General features: G+C 38.5%; 2 protein-coding genes across 5 annotated transcripts in view; one reads left to right on the top strand and one right to left on the bottom strand.

Annotated features, from left to right (window-relative positions):
* Positions 1-3,458, bottom strand: part of ACAD11 (acyl-CoA dehydrogenase family member 11) — a 113,760-nt gene extending 110,302 nt beyond the window's left edge. The window contains exon 1 of the mRNA XM_018051271.1: positions 3,083-3,458. Within this exon, the coding sequence (XP_017906760.1) occupies positions 3,083-3,231 (149 nt within the window). The 5' untranslated portion in view covers positions 3,232-3,458. The remainder of the gene's footprint in view (positions 1-3,082) is intronic.
* UBA5 (ubiquitin like modifier activating enzyme 5) overlaps positions 3,852-18,143 on the top strand; it is a 32,893-nt gene continuing 18,601 nt past the window's right edge. For 2 of the 4 annotated variants that reach the window (XM_018051303.1, XM_018051294.1), the window contains exons 1-6: positions 3,852-4,203; positions 10,049-10,094; positions 10,210-10,299; positions 13,240-13,349; positions 15,678-15,764; positions 16,396-16,480. In XM_018051303.1, the coding sequence (XP_017906792.1) occupies positions 4,043-4,203; positions 10,049-10,094; positions 10,210-10,299; positions 13,240-13,349; positions 15,678-15,764; positions 16,396-16,480 (579 nt within the window). In that variant the 5' untranslated portion in view covers positions 3,852-4,042. Of the gene's footprint in view, positions 4,204-6,659; positions 6,726-10,048; positions 10,095-10,209; positions 10,300-13,239; positions 13,350-15,677; positions 15,765-16,395; positions 16,481-18,143 lie in introns of all 4 variants that reach the window. The other 2 variants (XM_018051281.1, XM_018051285.1) reach the window with 2 other exon arrangements.

Raw genomic sequence — 18,143 nt, 5'->3', positions numbered from 1 at the left:
TTGAAGCATGTATAATACAATATATGAAACGAATCGCCAGTCCAGGTTCGACTCATGATACTGGATGCTTGGGGCTGGTGCACTGAGACGACCGACCCAGAGGGATGGTACGGGGAGGGAGGGGGGGGTTCAGGATGGGGAACACGTGTATACCTGTGGCGGATTCATGTTGATGTATGGCAAAACCAATACAATATTGTGAAGTAATTAACCTCCAATTAAAATAAATAAACATATTTTTAAAAAAGTCAAAAATTATGCTATGAGATGGTATCTTGTCATTTTAACTTGCACTTTCCCCAATTATTACAGTGTAATGAGGCTGAGTGTCTTCAAGTCTTTTGCTCATTTTTCTGTTGAGCTAGTGCAGTTCTTCATATGTTCTGGAGGTTAATCTTTTATCCATTCTATACATTGAAAATATTTTCATCTATAATTTCATTTAAAGGATTCTTCCAGTCATTTCCTTCACAGTTTGCACTTTTGTCTTTTTAAAGACTTTATTCTCTACTCCACAGTCTAAAGAGCTTCTATATGTCTTCCAAATGTTTACAGTTTAAGAGATTATGTTTTTATTATTTATTTTTTAACTGTGGTGGGTCTTTGCTGCCGCACATGGGCTTTCTCTAGTTGTGGCAAGCAGGGGGCTACTCTTTGTTGCAGGCTCAGTAGTTGTAGCTCCTGGGTGCTGGAACAGAGGCTCAGTAGTTGTGGTGCTCTGGCTCTGCTGCTCTGAGGCATGTGCAAACTTCCTGCACCAGGGATTGAAATCAGTGTCCCTTGCACTGCAACATGGATTCTTAACCATTGGACCACCAGGGAAGTCTCCAAATGTTTATAGTTTTGCTTTTACTGTTCCTCTGTAGTCCACCTAGAACTGAGTAAGGTAGAGTAAGGAAAGGGTCTAATTTCAATTTTTTTCATATATATAATTACCCCTGTATAATTTACTGAAAGATCTCTCTCCAACTCTCTAAAGACTGATTCTCAGTGCCAGCACTGTCATATGTCAAAGTTCTATAAATATGTGGGTCTTTTTGTGGATTCTCTCTTCTGTTTTATTGATTTGTCTATCTCTGAAAAAATAAGCCATCTTAATTCACATTTCCCACTTTGTTCTTCCTCAGGAGTGTTTTCCTTTATTTTTAACCCTTTGCTCTTGCACATACAATTTAGGAGTAATTTTTTGAATTAGGGGAAAAATTAAGACTGTGTCATTGCACTGAATCTATATAACAATTGGAAAAAAAGAGAAACATACAATTCTGAATTCTCCTATTCATGAACATGGCATCTTTTATTGTATTTAGTTCTAAGGTTTTAATAGTTTTATAATTTCCTCTACAAAAGTCTTGCAAATATTTTATTAATGTTTGAGGAAATTATATGTCTGATGCTCTTATTAATTTGGTCTTTCTAAAATTTATATCTTTACATTTTTGCTGCTAAAGTTGAGAAATTCAATTATTTTTGCATACTGAAATTTGATAAACTCCATTATTTTCTGTAGACTATTGGCTCTTTAATTTGTGTATCAATTAGTTTTCTAAAATGTGTTCATTAGCTATCCTTTTTTGATTTGTAAACTTTTGGCATTTATATTGATTTTTTTTTTTAAAGAATGACATTTTTGAATTTTTGAAACTTCTTTTGTGGCCTAACATTTCTTCAATTTTTATAAACTTTTCAATGTGTCCTGGAAATAAATGTGTATTCTCTGTGGAGATAGTTCTATACCGTCTATACTTCTATATTATCTATCTATCTAACTAGTTCTATACTAGTTATTCCATTTATCAAGCACAATTCTGATTTAACATTCAACAATTCAGAATTAACTCTCAGTTAGATAATTCTCAAAAGCCCTAGGAAATAAATATTATCTCCACTTTGCCAAAGAAGGGTTCAATGCTCAAAAGAGTTAAATAACTTGTCCAGCTGATTTGAACTTTGATCTATTAGTCTGTTTACAACCCAAGTCTTCAGGCTAGAAACCTCTGCCATTTTTTATTCCACTTGCTGCTTCATTCTAAATATCTATGTGATACAGTGCCTTTTATTTTTTGGTTGTTATTTAATTTGGCCACTGCATGGCCCCAGCAGTGAAAGCACTGAGTCTTAACCACTGGACAGCTAGGTAATTCCACATGGTGCTTTTTAATTTTACCTCGTCAAACCCTCTCTGATCCATCACCTTTCCACTATTTTTAATTTCTCTGAAATCAGTAGTAAAGGAATATAAACCCCTGTGATAAGGCCACTGGTAAACAGTGCTGTTACAACATTAAGCCCTTCCATCTATATTACTTCATTTATCAGGATTATACTGAGCAGGCAAGTATTTATTACAGGTTATGAAACTAGTCATCAAAGAGTTCATGTACCACAGTACTTAAATTTCCAGTCAGTAAGTGACACACCTAATTCTTCTGGAAGCCAGGATTGCTTCTATAGTTCTGTGTTTATCAAGATGCTATTTCTAGAGCAAAGTCTATTTGTAAATTACCTTCTACTATACAACAACATCAGACTAGAGGCAGATTCACTGTGGAGAACAGACAGTACTCTCAGCACCGTCATCTAGTTCCATTCTCCTATTTCAAAAGAACTAAAGCCCAAAGTGGTGCTGTGATTTGCTAAATGGAATATCTAGGATAAGAATTCGTATCCCCCAACTGGTACCGTTACCTCAGCCTCTAAGAATATAGCCAATGTGAATGGAATTACATCCGCTTCTCTGGGAAAAAAAAGGTTATAGAACAAAGGTTGAGCGAACGGCCTCTCTATATCACACAGAGCTTCCAACCTTAACTGCCTCAGTGAATTCTCAAAGTATATAGCTGTTAACAAAGATTCCTTCTCATAGCTGGAATCGTGAACGTTATAGTGCTTCCATTACCGCGCTGGAATTGGAAATACTCAGAATGTAACGCGGGAGCCAGTGACAGCAGCTCCCGCCGGCAGAGTAGGTCACTACGGAAAAAAGAAACAGGGTGGAAGAAACTGGAAAACCACCCAGGGCCAGAGGAAGAAAAGCACAAAGTACAGATTTGTTTCTGCTGGAGAAGGCTGGCGTCGATACCTGTATTGGGCAACCGTCAGCTTGGCCTCGGGCTCGGTCCCAAAGCCGGGCAAGTGCTGGTGTAGGTAGGCGTCCAGGGACCTGCAGTCGAACTTGTGCTGGGGCAGCACTTCCATAGTGTTGGGCTCGCGGGAGGCAGCGGTTTCCATGATCTACGCTGCCGCTTCAGACCACAGAGTCACAGAACTCACTAGACTCCTGGGATCCGGTATGTCTAGGAGAACGCCACTCCACAGACAGGGGCGAGACCGAGACGCCCAGGTGGAGGCGGGCCCGCGGCTCCAGCCAATTACACATCGCCAGGCCGCTGGCCGGCAGCATTGGCCAGCTGCCTCCTGGACTTGGGCTCTATTCAGGAAATGCTAGAAGGGCCTTGTGTGTTCGAATTTAAACTTTTCAGTCAGCCTCAAGAGTTGGAGACCTCAATTCTAAAGAAAGCAAAGTCACGTTAGTCACAAGAGCATATTAGAACGCCGAGGCCTGGTCCATCTCCAAATTGAAAGCACCGGCAGGCGGAAGACCTACCGGGTCCGGTGCGGAAAAGAGCCCGTCAAGACCTCGAGCCTAGGAATAAAAGATTCTGGGGTTTTTCCTGGCCGCCAGGTTGGAAAGGCAACATCGCAGGCCGCTGGTTCTGGACACTTATGACCCGGGCCCTAGAGCTCCCTGGATTCTTAGGTCCTGGCGAAGAGGCCAAGTAGGGGGCTTTTTTTTTTTTTTCCCCCTGAGGCGGACCTTTGACTGCAACGCACCGGAAGTGGCACGCTGGGAGACCCGCAGGAGCGGCCGAGACGTGTCGGTCTGGGGCGCGCTGCGAGCGCTTCCTCAGGTTTGTGGGCTGGGAAAGCTGCAGCAGGGTGACTCTCCACATATCCCTCTCGGGGCCAGCAGGCCAGCAGCGTGGGGCGGCGACGACGGCGACGGCCGGGGCTGGGAGCGCTGGCGGCCGGGGTCCCAGCCATGGCCGAGTCTGTGGAACGGCTGCAGCAGCGGGTCGAAGAGCTGGAGCGGGAACTGGCCCAGGAGAGAAGTCGCCGCGCCCTGGGGAGCGGCGACGGAGGAGGCGGTCGGGCCCGCATTGAAAATATGAGCTCCGAGGTGGTGGATTCCAACCCCTACAGGTGATCTGCGGGACGGGTCGGGGCCGGAAGAGGGGCGAGGTCACGGTCTCCAGGTGGTCAGAAGTGAGGCGCTTCTCGCCGCTGTCCAACTGACAGCTCACACCTCCCTTTTCTTCTTCTAGGGTCTTATTTCCAAACGAGCAAGGCCAAGTCTTAGTCTTGGTCAAAAGGTGTTCTTTCTCTTTTTAAAAAAACTCAACTAAATCAGCCATATGGTGCTGCTCCTGTGCTTGCTGAGGACACGGATCCGGTTTCCTGCCGCCCCTACCTCTTTGAGTCTTCCTCGCTCAGCATGAAACTGATAGTAGAAACTTTCAGCCTAGGACACCAAATGTGAAACCTGCTAAGCTAAACTTGGGAGCTTCATAGAGTCTTCTGTGTTTCTTAAATTAGTGTGGTGGAAACAGCTAGATTAGCTCTAAAACCTTTGGACTTCACTAGCCCTATCCGTACCTCTTCTTTCTTCATTTCCCAAGATTTTGTTAATTCAGCAGGTTGAATATAGGGCAGTAGTTGAATGTAGGGTAGTGATTGACGGTAAGGACCCTAGGCCCAGACTGGAGTCAAATCTTGGCAACTGAGTAACCTGGTGAGAGTTCTGTACCTTCACTTTCTTGCTGTAGTATCTCTTTCTGTGGAGTTGTGAATATTGAAAATACAAGTATATGTAAAGTTCTTAGAATAGAGCTTTCGATGCTAGGCAGTATAGTAACAGTTACTGAACTTTCACCACCCGCTAAACACTTTGCATGCTTGTCACTTTTCCTCTTCACCGCAACCCTTGGAGATTGCTACTGTCATTTTACCCCCATTTTATAGGCGAGATAAATTAGGCTTAGAGAAGTGCTGTGACCTGCTTCAAGCCATAGAGCTAACAGTAGCTAAAAAGGCTTGGACTGCCATTAGGTTTGTTTTGCTCCAAAGTTCCCATGGAGCTGTCTCCCCAGTAAAAATAAATAAGCTCTTAAGTAGTGTGGCTAAAAACTGGACAGTTTTAGAATAGGTGAAACAGGAAAGGTATTATTGGTGCTCTTTCCCTTCAAAGAGCAGAAATTTGGATTTTAAAGGTTTTATTCATGACATAAAGCCTCAGTAAATGTCTTAGGATGCATATATATATATATATATGTGTGTGTGTCTCTCTCTCTCTCTCTCTCTCTCTCTCTATATATATATATATATATATATATATATATATATGACTTCCCTGGTGGCTCAGATGGTAAAGCATTGGCCTATAATGCGGGAGCCCCGAGTTCAATCCCTGGGTTGGGGAGATCTCCTGGAGAAGGAAATGGCAACCCACTCCAGTATTCATTCCTGGAAAATCCCATGGACAGAGGAGCCTGTAGGCTACAGTCCATGGGGTCGCAGAGAGTCGGACAGGACTGAGCAACTTCACTTCATATATATTGCAACATAAAATGCAGACGCAGTATTTAGGCACAAAGCTGTTAATTACAATATTATTTGTGATAGAAAACCTGACCAAAATTATAATTGTTCTATAATTACAGAAGAGTTTATTTTAACCTACATTAAATTAAATCATGCCAGATTCTTGATTTTCTCTCATTTATCTTACTACATTAACAAAAATTTTCTTTCAGTTTTGAGATATAATTGACGATAGTGCATGTATTTTACTTGGCACATGTGAAAGGTTTACCATCTCATTAATCAGAATAAGTAGTAACTATTCCATTTGGCTTCTCTCCTGGCTCAGACGATAAAGAATCTGCCTGCAATGCAAGAGACCCGGGTTTGATCCCTGTGTTGGGGGGAAGATCCCCTGGAGAAGGGAATGGTTACCCACTCCAGTATTCTTGCTTGCAGAATTCCATGGACAGAAGAGCCTGGTGGGGTACAGTCCACGAGGTGACAGAGTCAGACATGACTGAGCGTTAGTCACTTTCATTCCATTTAGCATGCTTAAACATTTTTCAGTTTTAAAAATGAAAATTTTGAAATGCTCCCTCTGAGAAAAGCAAAGGAATGTGAATCATATATTTAGAATCATCTTTCAGACATCATTTTAATGTGAGACAATTACTTGCTGCTGCTGCTAAGTCACATCAGTCGTGTCTGACTCTGTGACCCCATGAACTGCAGCCTACCAGGCTCCTCCGTCCGTGGGAGTTTCCAGGCAGGAGTACTGGAGTGGGGTGCCATTGCCTTCTCCAGAGACAATTACTTGACATTATAGTAACCACAAATCTTTCAGTACTCAAATTTAAACATTTAGTATTTTCTATCTTATTTGCACCATTTTGTCTTTATTAAAACTGCTACTTTGGAGATGGCAGTTGACACCCAAAGCTCTGTACTAGTACATGGAAACTTGATAAGGTCAGCCTTATTTTTTGAATTGTTGTACATCCAGCACATATTTAGTGAGCACCTTTTCATTTCCAGCCTTCCTGAATAATGTTATTTACCATTTATTATTTGCACAGACACTGGGAATACAAAGACATGGTCATTTCCTTCCAGAGGTTACCAGATAAGTGTGAGATACAAAGGTAAACTTGGGATTACAGTATAAATGGTAAGAATTATGATAAAGCACAGCACATGATTATCAGAAAAATATAGAGGGATTTGTAGGTATTCTACGTTATTTTAATTGCATCAAGTGACATTTTGAAATACAAAGTTCCTGACCCTCAAAGACCTTTTGTTTTAATTTGGGAGATTCAATGGTTGTAGAATAATGATCAACACAAGTAACTGTAAAATTGTGTGGTAAGGAATATAATTAGAAGCATGTTAACTAAATGAAAAGGTGAGCAGAGTCTTTAAAATTAGAAAACCTGGTTTTAAATACTAGCTCCAAAACCCAGCTCTGAATAATTGTTTGTCATTTAACTAATCTCGGGCAAGTTAATTAACCTGAATCTCCCCTCCCTTTCCCCCAGCTGGCCCCATTTATAAAAGGAGGTTGCGATGTATTCTTTTTTTTTTTTTTTTTAAGGAAAGGAAACTTTATTTTAAAATTTCATTTTAAAGTTGTAGAGAATAAGACTATAATATAAGTATAAAGCTAAACAAATAGTTCTATGGACTAGGATAGAAAGTCTGGTAAAAGACCCATATAAATATGGTCAATTGATTTTTAACTAAGTTACCAAAGCAATTTATGGAGAGGATTGTTTTTGCAACAAGTGTTGCTGGAACAGTTGGATGTTGTTATTGTTGTTTAGTTGCTAAGTCCTGTCCATGTTCCATGGGCTTTCCCAGGCAAGAATGCTTGAGTGGGTTGCCATTTCCTTCTCCAGCAATGCATTCTTCTCAGGATTATTTATAAAGATTAAAGACAGCATCAAGGTAAAGAGGCAGATTGATCACATATATATATCACTTTCTACCCAGTCTCAGTGAAATGAAAGTAAAGGAATAATTTTTAAAAAGGAATAAAAAAAATAAAAGGAATAAATCGCCACTGGGAAAAAAATAGTTTCTGTTAATAATTGGGGGATGGGTGAGTCTCTGTACTTGAATGATTATAATAAAACAGTTTTAGAAACTAGAAAGGGACAGATGACTAATAGATGATCCTGATTTAAAGGATCCAAGAAATTCACTCTAAAGCCTGCAACCCGACTTATACAATAGAATTCTCTCAAAGCTCAAGAACAGGCATAGGTCTTTCAAGAAGGGCTTAAGGTAGGACTAAATGAGATGGCTGAAAATCTGTTGAAGAAGCAACCCAAGTTCATTGTTTCACTTTGAGTAGTGAGGCCAATGCCTCTTCTCTGTCAGGAGAGACTACTAGAGATTTACTCATTAGAGAGTAAAATAGAGTATTTCTGTTAATAATTAAAGCAAGTCTTCATGCCTGAAGGAAAGGAATTAACTAAATGTTTACATACTGAATGCTAGGACTCCCAGCCTTGCTTCTCCATTTAACACCCCAAAACTGATCAGCTTAAAGACTTTTCAGGCTGGAAATTGAAAGATTCTTCTGTAGGGAATCTAGAGTGCCAAGAAGAAAGACTGAGAGACATTGACATTCTGGGTTTCTCAACTAAACAGCCCAGCCAGATCATGCTATGCTGCTGCTGCTGCTGCTAAGTCGCTTCAGTCGTGTCTGACTCTGTGTGACCCCATAGACGGCAGCCCACCAGGCTTCCCCGTCCCTGGGATTCTCCAGGCAAGGACACTGGAGTGGGTTGCCGTTTCCTTCTCCAATGCATGAAAGTGAAAAGTGAAAGTGAAGTTGCTCAGTCGTGTCCGACTCTTCGCGACCCCATGGGCTGCAGCCCACCAGGCTCCTCCGTCCATGGGATTTTCCAGGCAAGGGTACTGGAGTGGGTAGCCATTGCCTTCTCCAAGATCATGCTATAGTGAAGCCCAAAGTCAAATAAGCAGCGCCCACATCCTTGCCTTTATTAGTGTCTGACTTTTAAATATGAGCAGAAAGGATGAGAGAACCTCCTAATGTGAAAGGAAGGAAACAAAATTAATAGACTATATAAGGGGATTGCAACCCCAACATGATCATTAATATCTTTAGAAAGATATATGTGTAAATGAAATAGGACAGAGTACTACAAAAAGAATCATTCTTGCAAATGGAGAATGATAACAAAAGTGAAAATCTCAGTAAAAGAAAATAACATTAAAAGAAATCCAGAGAACAGCAGAAAACTAAATGGAAAACAGAGGAAAGACATTACAAGTAGAGGACTAGTCCAAGTGGTCCAACTTCCAAATAATAGGAGCTCCAGAAGGTTCAGGAAAAACCAACCAACCAACCAAAGAAGTCACCACATTCTTCAAGGAAATTTTCTACAACTTAAATACGTTTGTGATTGGAAAGAGTCCAGTAAGTACTCAGCACAATTGATGAGAATAGTTTCACTCTAGGGCACATTTTGAAGTTTCAGAAACTAGAAATCACGTTAGAAATTTTGAAGGAAAATTGTTTCTAATGTAAAATTATATATCTAGTTAAACTATCAACTAAGAGTGTGTGTGTATAGGTATAGCTTTCAACAATTATATACCCTTCAGTTTGTCATTTTATAATATATTTCTAAGAATAGAATTTTGATAAAATGTTTTTAAGAAGTTAGGTAAAGAACATTTCAGACATACAAGTTCTCAAAATTTACCTTCCTAAATTTACCCTTTACAAAGCTTTGGGAAGATGTTCTTCCAACCATAACAAGAGAATAAATTAAGTAATCTACAGTAAAGGTTCTCAAACTTTAGTGTGCATCACAATCATTTGGGGAGCTTATTAAAACACAGATTGTTAGGCCTCCCATCCAAAGTTTGATTGGCTTGGTGGCTGAAGAAGGGAACAGACTAGCAGTAACTAGATATCTAAAGTACCTCTTAGAGTCCTTGGAATAAAGGTGTTTACTAAAAGACTTACCATTGTGGGCAGAGGCAACAAGTCAATAGAATTCCAGTCATGAGGTTATTCTGATGTTAAATATAAAATCTGAATCAAACATTAAATATTTACATAAACTAATAAGCATGGGAAAATGCTGAAATTTCACTTTGACCCGTTCTCATCTGGAAACTTAACATTTCAGTCAGTAGGTCTCAATCTTCACTGCACATTAGAATGAATGTATGAGGAACTTAAAAAAAAATCTTATTGCACAGGCTCTGCCTTGGAGGATATTCGGGCATCCATGCTTTTTAAAATATCTGAGGTGATTTAGTTTCATCTGGTAAAAGTTAACTGAAAGATTTCTCCTCCCACCCCCACTCCCCTCACTGTTTCTTCTCTTAAAGTTTATTTTCTATGATGATGTATGTTTACCTATGTCACTATTAATTAAAATACTGTAAACTTTAAAACATTTTTTTCCTCCTTTTTTTTAAGCCGCCTGATGGCTTTGAAACGAATGGGAATTGTGAAGGACTATGAGGTATGATAAACTCTTCCAAATTTTTGAAGATGATTTCAGTAAATGAAAATAATTTTCAATGACATTTTCAGTGAAGAATTATTAACCAACACATATATAATTTTGCATTTTACAGAAAATCCGTACCTTTACTGTAGCAATAGTAGGTGTTGGTGGAGTTGGCAGTGTGACTGCTGAAATGCTGACACGATGTGGCATTGGTAAGGTAAAAGCATTTCTCATTTTCTGTCGTGTTCGGAACCCATTCACTTGTGGAGTAAATAAGGTACAAATTAGGATTTTTTTCTCTTTATTAATGGCATATTGATTTGTGGTGTATTCATTCAGATTGTTTTTTCTACCCCAGTTAAGACATAAACTCACCCAAGAGGAAACTAATATTGCTGCTGATTAAATAAGGACTGTCTGATTGTGTTCAGGAACTTTTTTGTTTGGGATAATGTATAAACAATTTGGACTTAAGTGTTTTGATTAAAGACCTTTAGGAAAGAAGGCTGTTAAATTGAAAAAGTGTGTAGTGAAACACTGAAACATCCTCCAAAATTTTTTAAAAAACTTATTTACAAGACAAACTAGAAAGCATGTGCCTTTCTTACTCTTGAAATTGAACTGCTGAATGCTCCAGATTTTTTTTTAACTCAGGCATTTTTTTTTTCCCTAAATTTTCTTGGTCATGCCCTGTGAGGCTTGTGAGATTTTAGTTCCCTTACCATGGATTGAACTCTGAGGCCATGGCAGTGAAAGCACCAATTCCTAACCGCTGGAGCACCAGGAAGTTCCTTACTTTTTTCTAAAATTGATTCAGATTGTGACTGTGAGGAGGAAGGAAAAGTTGACTTTATACCAGAAGTCAGTGTACCAATCTTATATTTATAAATCTAAAGTCCATGATGTTAGATAGATAGTGGTTGAATATAAAAGTTTTCCACAATTGTATATCATTTTGATAAACTTTGTGGGAAAATGCTTGCTTTATCAATGCTCTTTAATATATTGGTCCATTCCATGTCCCAGATTTTTAAAGTGCTTTCAAAATTGGCACTTACTTATCAATATAGAAAAGACAACACCAAAGTACTAAAAATGTTTATTAACATTTTAATATCTTTCAAGAAGTTTATAAATGCCTGTCAACAATTGCTTACAGCTGACATGCCCTGGTTGATTGACCAAGGGTGGTAGAGATCATGAAGATTGTGGGTCTTTGGTTTGAGTGTGCACTGGAGTCACTTGGAAGGCTTATTAAAACATAGATTGCTGAACTCTAACCCAGTGGTTTTGATTCTGTAGGTTTCAAATGGACCTAAGAATTTCTAACAAGTTCCCAGGTGGCTCTGATGATAGTCCAGTGACTATGCTCTAAGAACTACTTATTCAGTCTGGTCCCAGCATCACCTGGGAACTTGTTAGAATTGAAGATTCCCAGGTCCCACTCAAGACATGCTGAATCAGAATCTGTATTTTAACACAAACTCCAGATGATATTGCTGTAGTTAGAATCACCTGGGATATTAAAAAAAACAGTTCTTATGTCCAGACTGCACCCCATAATAGGTAATCAGAACCTCTGGGAATAAGACCCACACATCTGTATTTTTAAATACAGTGATTCCAAGTGCACTCAAGTTTGTAAGCTGAGAATCTGCATAGGTTAGTTTCAGAACTCTCTCTTCAATGTATAAAACAGAGAAACAGGAAGCTGTTTCATGTGGTTAAGTAGGGAAATGAGGATTGGAGATCCAGAGCCCACTTCTTATCCCTGAAAATTTCCTGAGTTCCTGAGGTACCCTGGATAACCAGATCTAGATCAACTGCCTTATTTTACAAATGAGGATACAGACCTAAACAGTTAAAGTGACTTACAGAATCAGAGCTAATTATTGACAGTTACAACTCACACCTCCTGTCCTCAAGTTTAGGATTTCCTACAATTTACTCATATAGCTATGAGGCTGAAACTCAAACTTAATACTTGGCCTGACCTAATAAATACTGTTTGAATAAGCTTAAATAAACCAAATTTTGAAGAGACTAAGTAGGGTTAGAAAGTTATAGAGAATATAAGCGATGTCTTTTCTAGCAAGATACTAAGGGCTGGGTTAACTTTCTTTAGTTTTTATATTGAGAAGAAGAACATCCCATTTTTGTTTTTATTGTTAGATTTGGAACACTGAGAATTGTATCACAAAGTCACAGAATTTTAGATAAAGAAGTGACTTTGGCAACGATAGCAAAGTATATCACTTTTACACTGCTTTGAATTATTCCATAGGTCTAGAGGATCAATTTCTTTTTGGTTCTTTTTTTCTTCACTCTGGATAAATTGCATTGCTGTGCATTCACGTTCATTGATCCTCTTTTTCCCCTGCCATGTCTAGTCTACTCTGAGTGTCATCCAATAAAAATTTAATTTTAGATAATAAAAAAAAAAAGAAAGGACTTTGGATATCTTTGAGTTCAACCAGCTCTTACTGATAGGAAATGGACCTTTTGGCCATTTTAAAGTTGGTTGAACAGGTTTGACAAATGCTATCATGCCTAAATATATAGCAGGAAATATAAATTAACTGGTTAATCATTCTGTTTGGAATAATGTTTGAGCCATGTCGTGAGTATATTTAGTTCCATATTCATGAAGGGCATTGTATTATACCATGGTTTTAAGTTATAGCATTTTTTGAATCTTATTTAAAATTTTCATTTATCTAATGTGTGGTTGGCTTTTGGCCAATAATTGGAATGAAGTAAGATTTTGGCACAGTTTGTAAAAATTGTCATGAAATGCAATGAACATAATAATTAAAAAAAAAGAAATGCAATGAACATTAATTTTTGATATAATCATTTAGAGGGGCAGTACAGCAGAGAATGCCTCAGTTTGAATCCCATGTTTACTACATATTAGCTGAGTAGCTTTTGGGCAAGTACCCTAGTTGTATTATTTCTAAAATGAGGAGAGTACATATATACTTACTGCATGTGATCCTTAAATGACTTAATATATGACATCTAGTTTTTCAAAGTTAGTTAATATTATTACTGTTAAATAGTTAAACCTATCAGATTTTAACTAGCTGACTAGTTCGTTATTTTTCTTTTCTTTTTTGGTACACTTTTCATCAGATTACCACTATTTTCATTTTAGTTGCTACTCTTTGACTATGACAAGGTGGAACTGGCCAATATGAATAGACTTTTCTTCCAACCTCATCAAGCAGGATTAAGTAAAGTTCAAGCAGCAGAACATACTTTGAGGTAAATGGAATAGCAGTTGAAGGCAGTGAAATTGGTGAAATCTTCCTGTATGTATTCAGTCACCTAACTTATAAATGGAACTGAATTTTCCTGTATAAAAATGCTGGTTTCACTTATGCATAAAGATATGGGTTGGCAGCCTTTTTCTCTATAAGGCTAGATAGTAAATATTTTAGGCTTTGAGGGCCATATGGTCTTTGTCAAAACTGCTCAGCTATACAGTTGTAGTAGCTATAGGCAGTATAAAAGTAAATGAGCAAAACTGTGCCCCAATAAAACTTTATTTATGGAATCTAAAATTTAAATTTCTTATAATTTTCACATCATGAAATATTGTTGTTCTTTTGATTTTTTTCTTTTCTTGCAGCCATTTAAAAATATAAAAACTACTCTTAGTTTGTAGACCTTACAAAAAAATGTAGCAAGGTGGTAGTCAGATTTGGCCCAGGGGACCTAGTTGGGCAGCTCTTACTCTGGGATGTTTCTTTATGTTCCTAAACGTTCTTGCACTGAATTGAATAAGAAGCAAAGAAGCTCTTTTGTTGGACTGAATTGTGTAGTTAACAGAGGTGATAAAAGCTTAATTCCCAGCACATCTGTGTGGATCACAATAAGCTGTGGAAAATTCTTAAAAAGATGGGACTACCAGAGCAGCTGACCTGCCTCTTGAGAAACCTGTATGCAGGTCAGGAAGCAACAATTAGAACTGGGCATGGAACAACAGACTGGTTCCAAATAGGAAAAGGAGTACTACAAGGCTGTATATTGTCACCCTACTTATTTAACTTCTATGCAGAGTACATCATGAGAAACGCTGGGCTGGAGGAAGCACAAGCTGGAATCAAGATTTCTGGGAGAAATATCAATAACCTCAGATATACAGATGACGGGAGAAGGCAATGGCACCCAACTCCAGTATTCTTGCCTGGAAAATCCCATGGACGGAGGAGCCTGGTAGGCTGCAGTCCATGGGGTCGCTAGGATTTGGACACGACTGAGCGACTTCACTTTCACGCATTGAAGAAGGAAATGGCAACCCACTCCAGTGTTCTTGCCTGGGGAATCCCAGGGACGGCGGAGCCTGGTGGGCTGCTGTCTATGGGGTCGCACAGAGTCGGACACGACTGAAGCGACTTAGCAGCAGCATACAGATGACACCACCCTTATGGCAGAAAGTGAAGAAGAAATAAAGACCCTCTTGATGAAAGTGAAAGAAGAGAGTGAAAAAGTTGAAAACTAAGATCATGGCATCTGGTCCCATCACTTCATGGGAAATAGATGGGGAAACAGTGGAAACAGTGTCAGACTTTATTTTTGGGGGCTCCAAAATCACTGCAGATGGTGATTGCAGCCATGAAATTAAAAGACGCTTACTCCTTGGAAGGAAAGTTATGACCAACCTAGACAGCATATTCAAAAGCAGAGACATTACTTTGCCAACAAAGGTCCGTCTAGTCGAGGCTATGGTTTTTCCTGTGGTCATGTATGGATGTGAGAGTTGGACTGTAAAGTAAGCTGAGCGCAAAAGAACTGATGCTTTTGAACTGCGGTGTTGGAGAAGACTCCTGAGGGTCCCTTGGACTGCAAGGAGATCCAACCAGTTCATTCTAAAGGAGACCAGTCCTGGGTGTTCATTGGAAGGACCAATGTTGAAGCTGAAACTCCAATCCTTTGGCCACCTGATGCAAAGAGCGGACTCATTGGAAAAGACTCTGTTGCTGGGAGGGATTGGGGGCAGGAGGAGAAGGGGACAACTGAGGATGAGATGGTTGGATGGCATCACCGACTCAATGGACATGGGTTTGGGTGGTCTCTGGGAGTTGGTGATGGACAGAGAGGCCTAGCATGCTGCGGTTCGTGGGGTCGCAAAGAATCGGACATGACTCAGTGACTGAACTGAACTGAGACTGTGGGAATATTTTTTCTTCCCTGGTGGCTCAGAGATTAAAGCGTCTGCCTCCAATGCAGGAAACCCAGGTTCGATCCCTGGGTCGGAAAGATCCCCTGGAGAAAGAAATGGCAATCCACTCTAGTACTCTTGCCTGGAGAATCCCATGGACAGAGAAGTTTGGTAGGCTACAGTCCATGGGGTCACAGAGTCGGACACGACTGAGTGATTTCACTTTCACTTTCTGACACTCTACATGTTTTGAACTTGGTCCTTGCAGTGGGATGAAAGGTAGAAGAGGACTTCGGATTTTCTTTGAATTGCTTGAATTCCGTTTCTCTAATATCTGTTAAATAATCTTTAGCTATTTTTAGTGCTTTTTCTTGCTTTATTTTACTGTTCTACTTGTAGTTTTTATAATCATTCTCTTTTCCCTTTAGGAACATAAATCCTGATGTTCTTTTTGAAGTACACAACTACAATATAACCACAGTAGAAAACTTTGAACATTTTATGAATAGAATAAGGTAAAATTTTATTTATGAGTATTTTGCACAATGTCCATCTCACTTTCAGTATTAGAAAATCTATCAATTCAATGAGAAGGTTGATATATATTTTATTTTTAAAATAGTTAATATTTTGTGTAAGTTTTATATAGTGGGAGCTCAGTAAATAGTATATATGGTCCATTAAACAATAGTAACAACAAAATAAAAAATAAGCCTCAAAATGTCTGTCGTTATGATATAGCAAGGGGTCCTCCATTATAAGTTCTGTGTTATAGGTTATATTTCTATCTGAATATGGTTTTCTGCAGACCTAAACTATTGAAATTATATTCAATTAACTTTTATTACATTTACATTTGTAGTGAAACATGAATAAAAGTCTATAAAAGCTGACAGAGAAATGGCAATTTTTGTGAACACTGTTTATATTTCTGGTACCCCTGTACATCTTTACAGTTTAAGTAATACTGTAATATTATTAATATTTATAACAGTGAATACTTAATTTATACTTGGTCTTTAATATTAAATTCTATGTTACAGTTATACTCAGAAATTTACTGAAAGACTAAATGTGTTGATTGAACAAATAAGATTGTATTTTGTGTCCTGATTTTTTCCAATAAAACTTGTTTTCTTTGCCTAGTAATGGTGGATTAGAAGAAGGAAAACCTGTTGACCTAGTTCTTAGCTGTGTGGATAATTTTGAAGCTCGAATGACAATAAATACAGTGAGTATCTTTTGTGTTATACTCATGGGTTTACCTGTTGAAAGGTTGTTGCTGAACCCGAAAAAGACACCAGGATTCCTGGTCTTGGCCAGGATTCTTGGCCTCCGGAGGAGAAGAATTCAATCTGGGGCCAGAGACGCAGCTTGATAGCTCAGAGCTTTTGTGTAATAAAGTTTTATTAAAGTATAAGGAGATAGAGAAAGCTTCTGACATAGACATCAGAAGGGGGCAGAAAGAATACCCCACTGCTAGCCTTTAGCTGGATGTATATATAGCTACTAGATGCATTGGAGAAGGAAATGGCAACCCACTCCGGTGTTCTTGCCTGGAGAATCCCAGGGACGGGGCAGCCTGGTGGGCTGCTGTCTGTGGGGTCACACAGAGTCGGACACAACTGAAGTGACTTAGCAGCAGCAGCAGCAGCTGTCTGCTAATTAAAGAAAGGAAATGTCTTAAGACTCAGAGAACGGCACCAGGCCCCTCACCTACCAGATGCATTTTGAGATAATCTTGGCACCAGGTGAGTCATCCCAGGCCATAAAACGATTGGCATGAATCTTGAAAAAGGCAGATTCCCATACAAATATATAGTTTCATTAAGAGAACAGTGTATGAGTGTAACATACTGGTTTGTCAAGTCAGTTCTGAGCCTTTAGCAAATGGACTTGAAGACAGAGTCTGGGGTAAATGCATATTATATAAACATAGCTTAAGACAAACATTTCCATAAGAAAAATGCATTGGTTAGCTCAAGGTTTGAGAATAGTTAAGTTCAGGTGGAACCAGGTATCATTATGGCAACACAGTGTTTTAAGAGAAACCTCTTTTAAATTTGTATAGGGAAGGGAAAAATATATATATCACTAATTTGTTTCCTCCTGCCTCATAAGAGAGAGATAAAAAATGTATCACACTTGCAGCCTACCTCCTCTGTTTGGAGACCCCTGGCCTTCCTGCTTGTTATCCTCTCACTATTTTCCTGTGTATTCTGTCAGTATATATTCCACATTCTGAAAGTATTTCTGCATTTAAGCCCTTTGATAATGTGTTTTATTTATTCTTAATGTGATCTCATCCTATTTTTGAAATTTATTCTAAGGGGACCTGTCTAGCCTTGCTGGTAAGGCATATGTTTCAGTATCCTACTTTGTCTTAGGCCAGTAGAGGAAACTATTAAACAGTAGATAATTCTGATGTACAATTTTTTAAATAAATAAATATCTTATAATACTACCTTATTCTTGGTCAGCATTGCTTTTAATTTTTGTTACTTATAAGTAAATGTATAAATATGTATAAATAGCTTACACACATGATTTCTCAAAAATAAAACTGAATTCTTCTTTTGAATTATTGTGTTTTCAACTTTGCAAATAACATTTTGCAGTTTCTTGTTGCTGAAATTATTTTAGAAAAGTGAAGTTTTACATTAATAAGAAATCCAGTATGCTTTGGTTCAGTTTAATTAGGTATTTATTGACTGCTTACCTGAATGCTATTGGTTACTTTTCTAAGGAAAATGTCAATTGCTAAGGAATTTCATTATTTACAGTTTTTTGTTTCTAAAAATTTATTTTTAAAAACTCGTTGTAATTCATTTAAACTCCACTTTTTCATGAAAAAAACTTATGGTAAATTACTTTTTTGTTTTAATGTTCTTATT

The sequence above is a fragment of the Capra hircus genome, chromosome 1 (assembly GCF_001704415.2).
Source record: "Capra hircus breed San Clemente chromosome 1, ASM170441v1, whole genome shotgun sequence".
Lineage (NCBI taxonomy): Eukaryota > Metazoa > Chordata > Mammalia > Artiodactyla > Bovidae > Capra > Capra hircus.
This window is presented reverse-complemented; position numbering and strand designations above follow the sequence as displayed.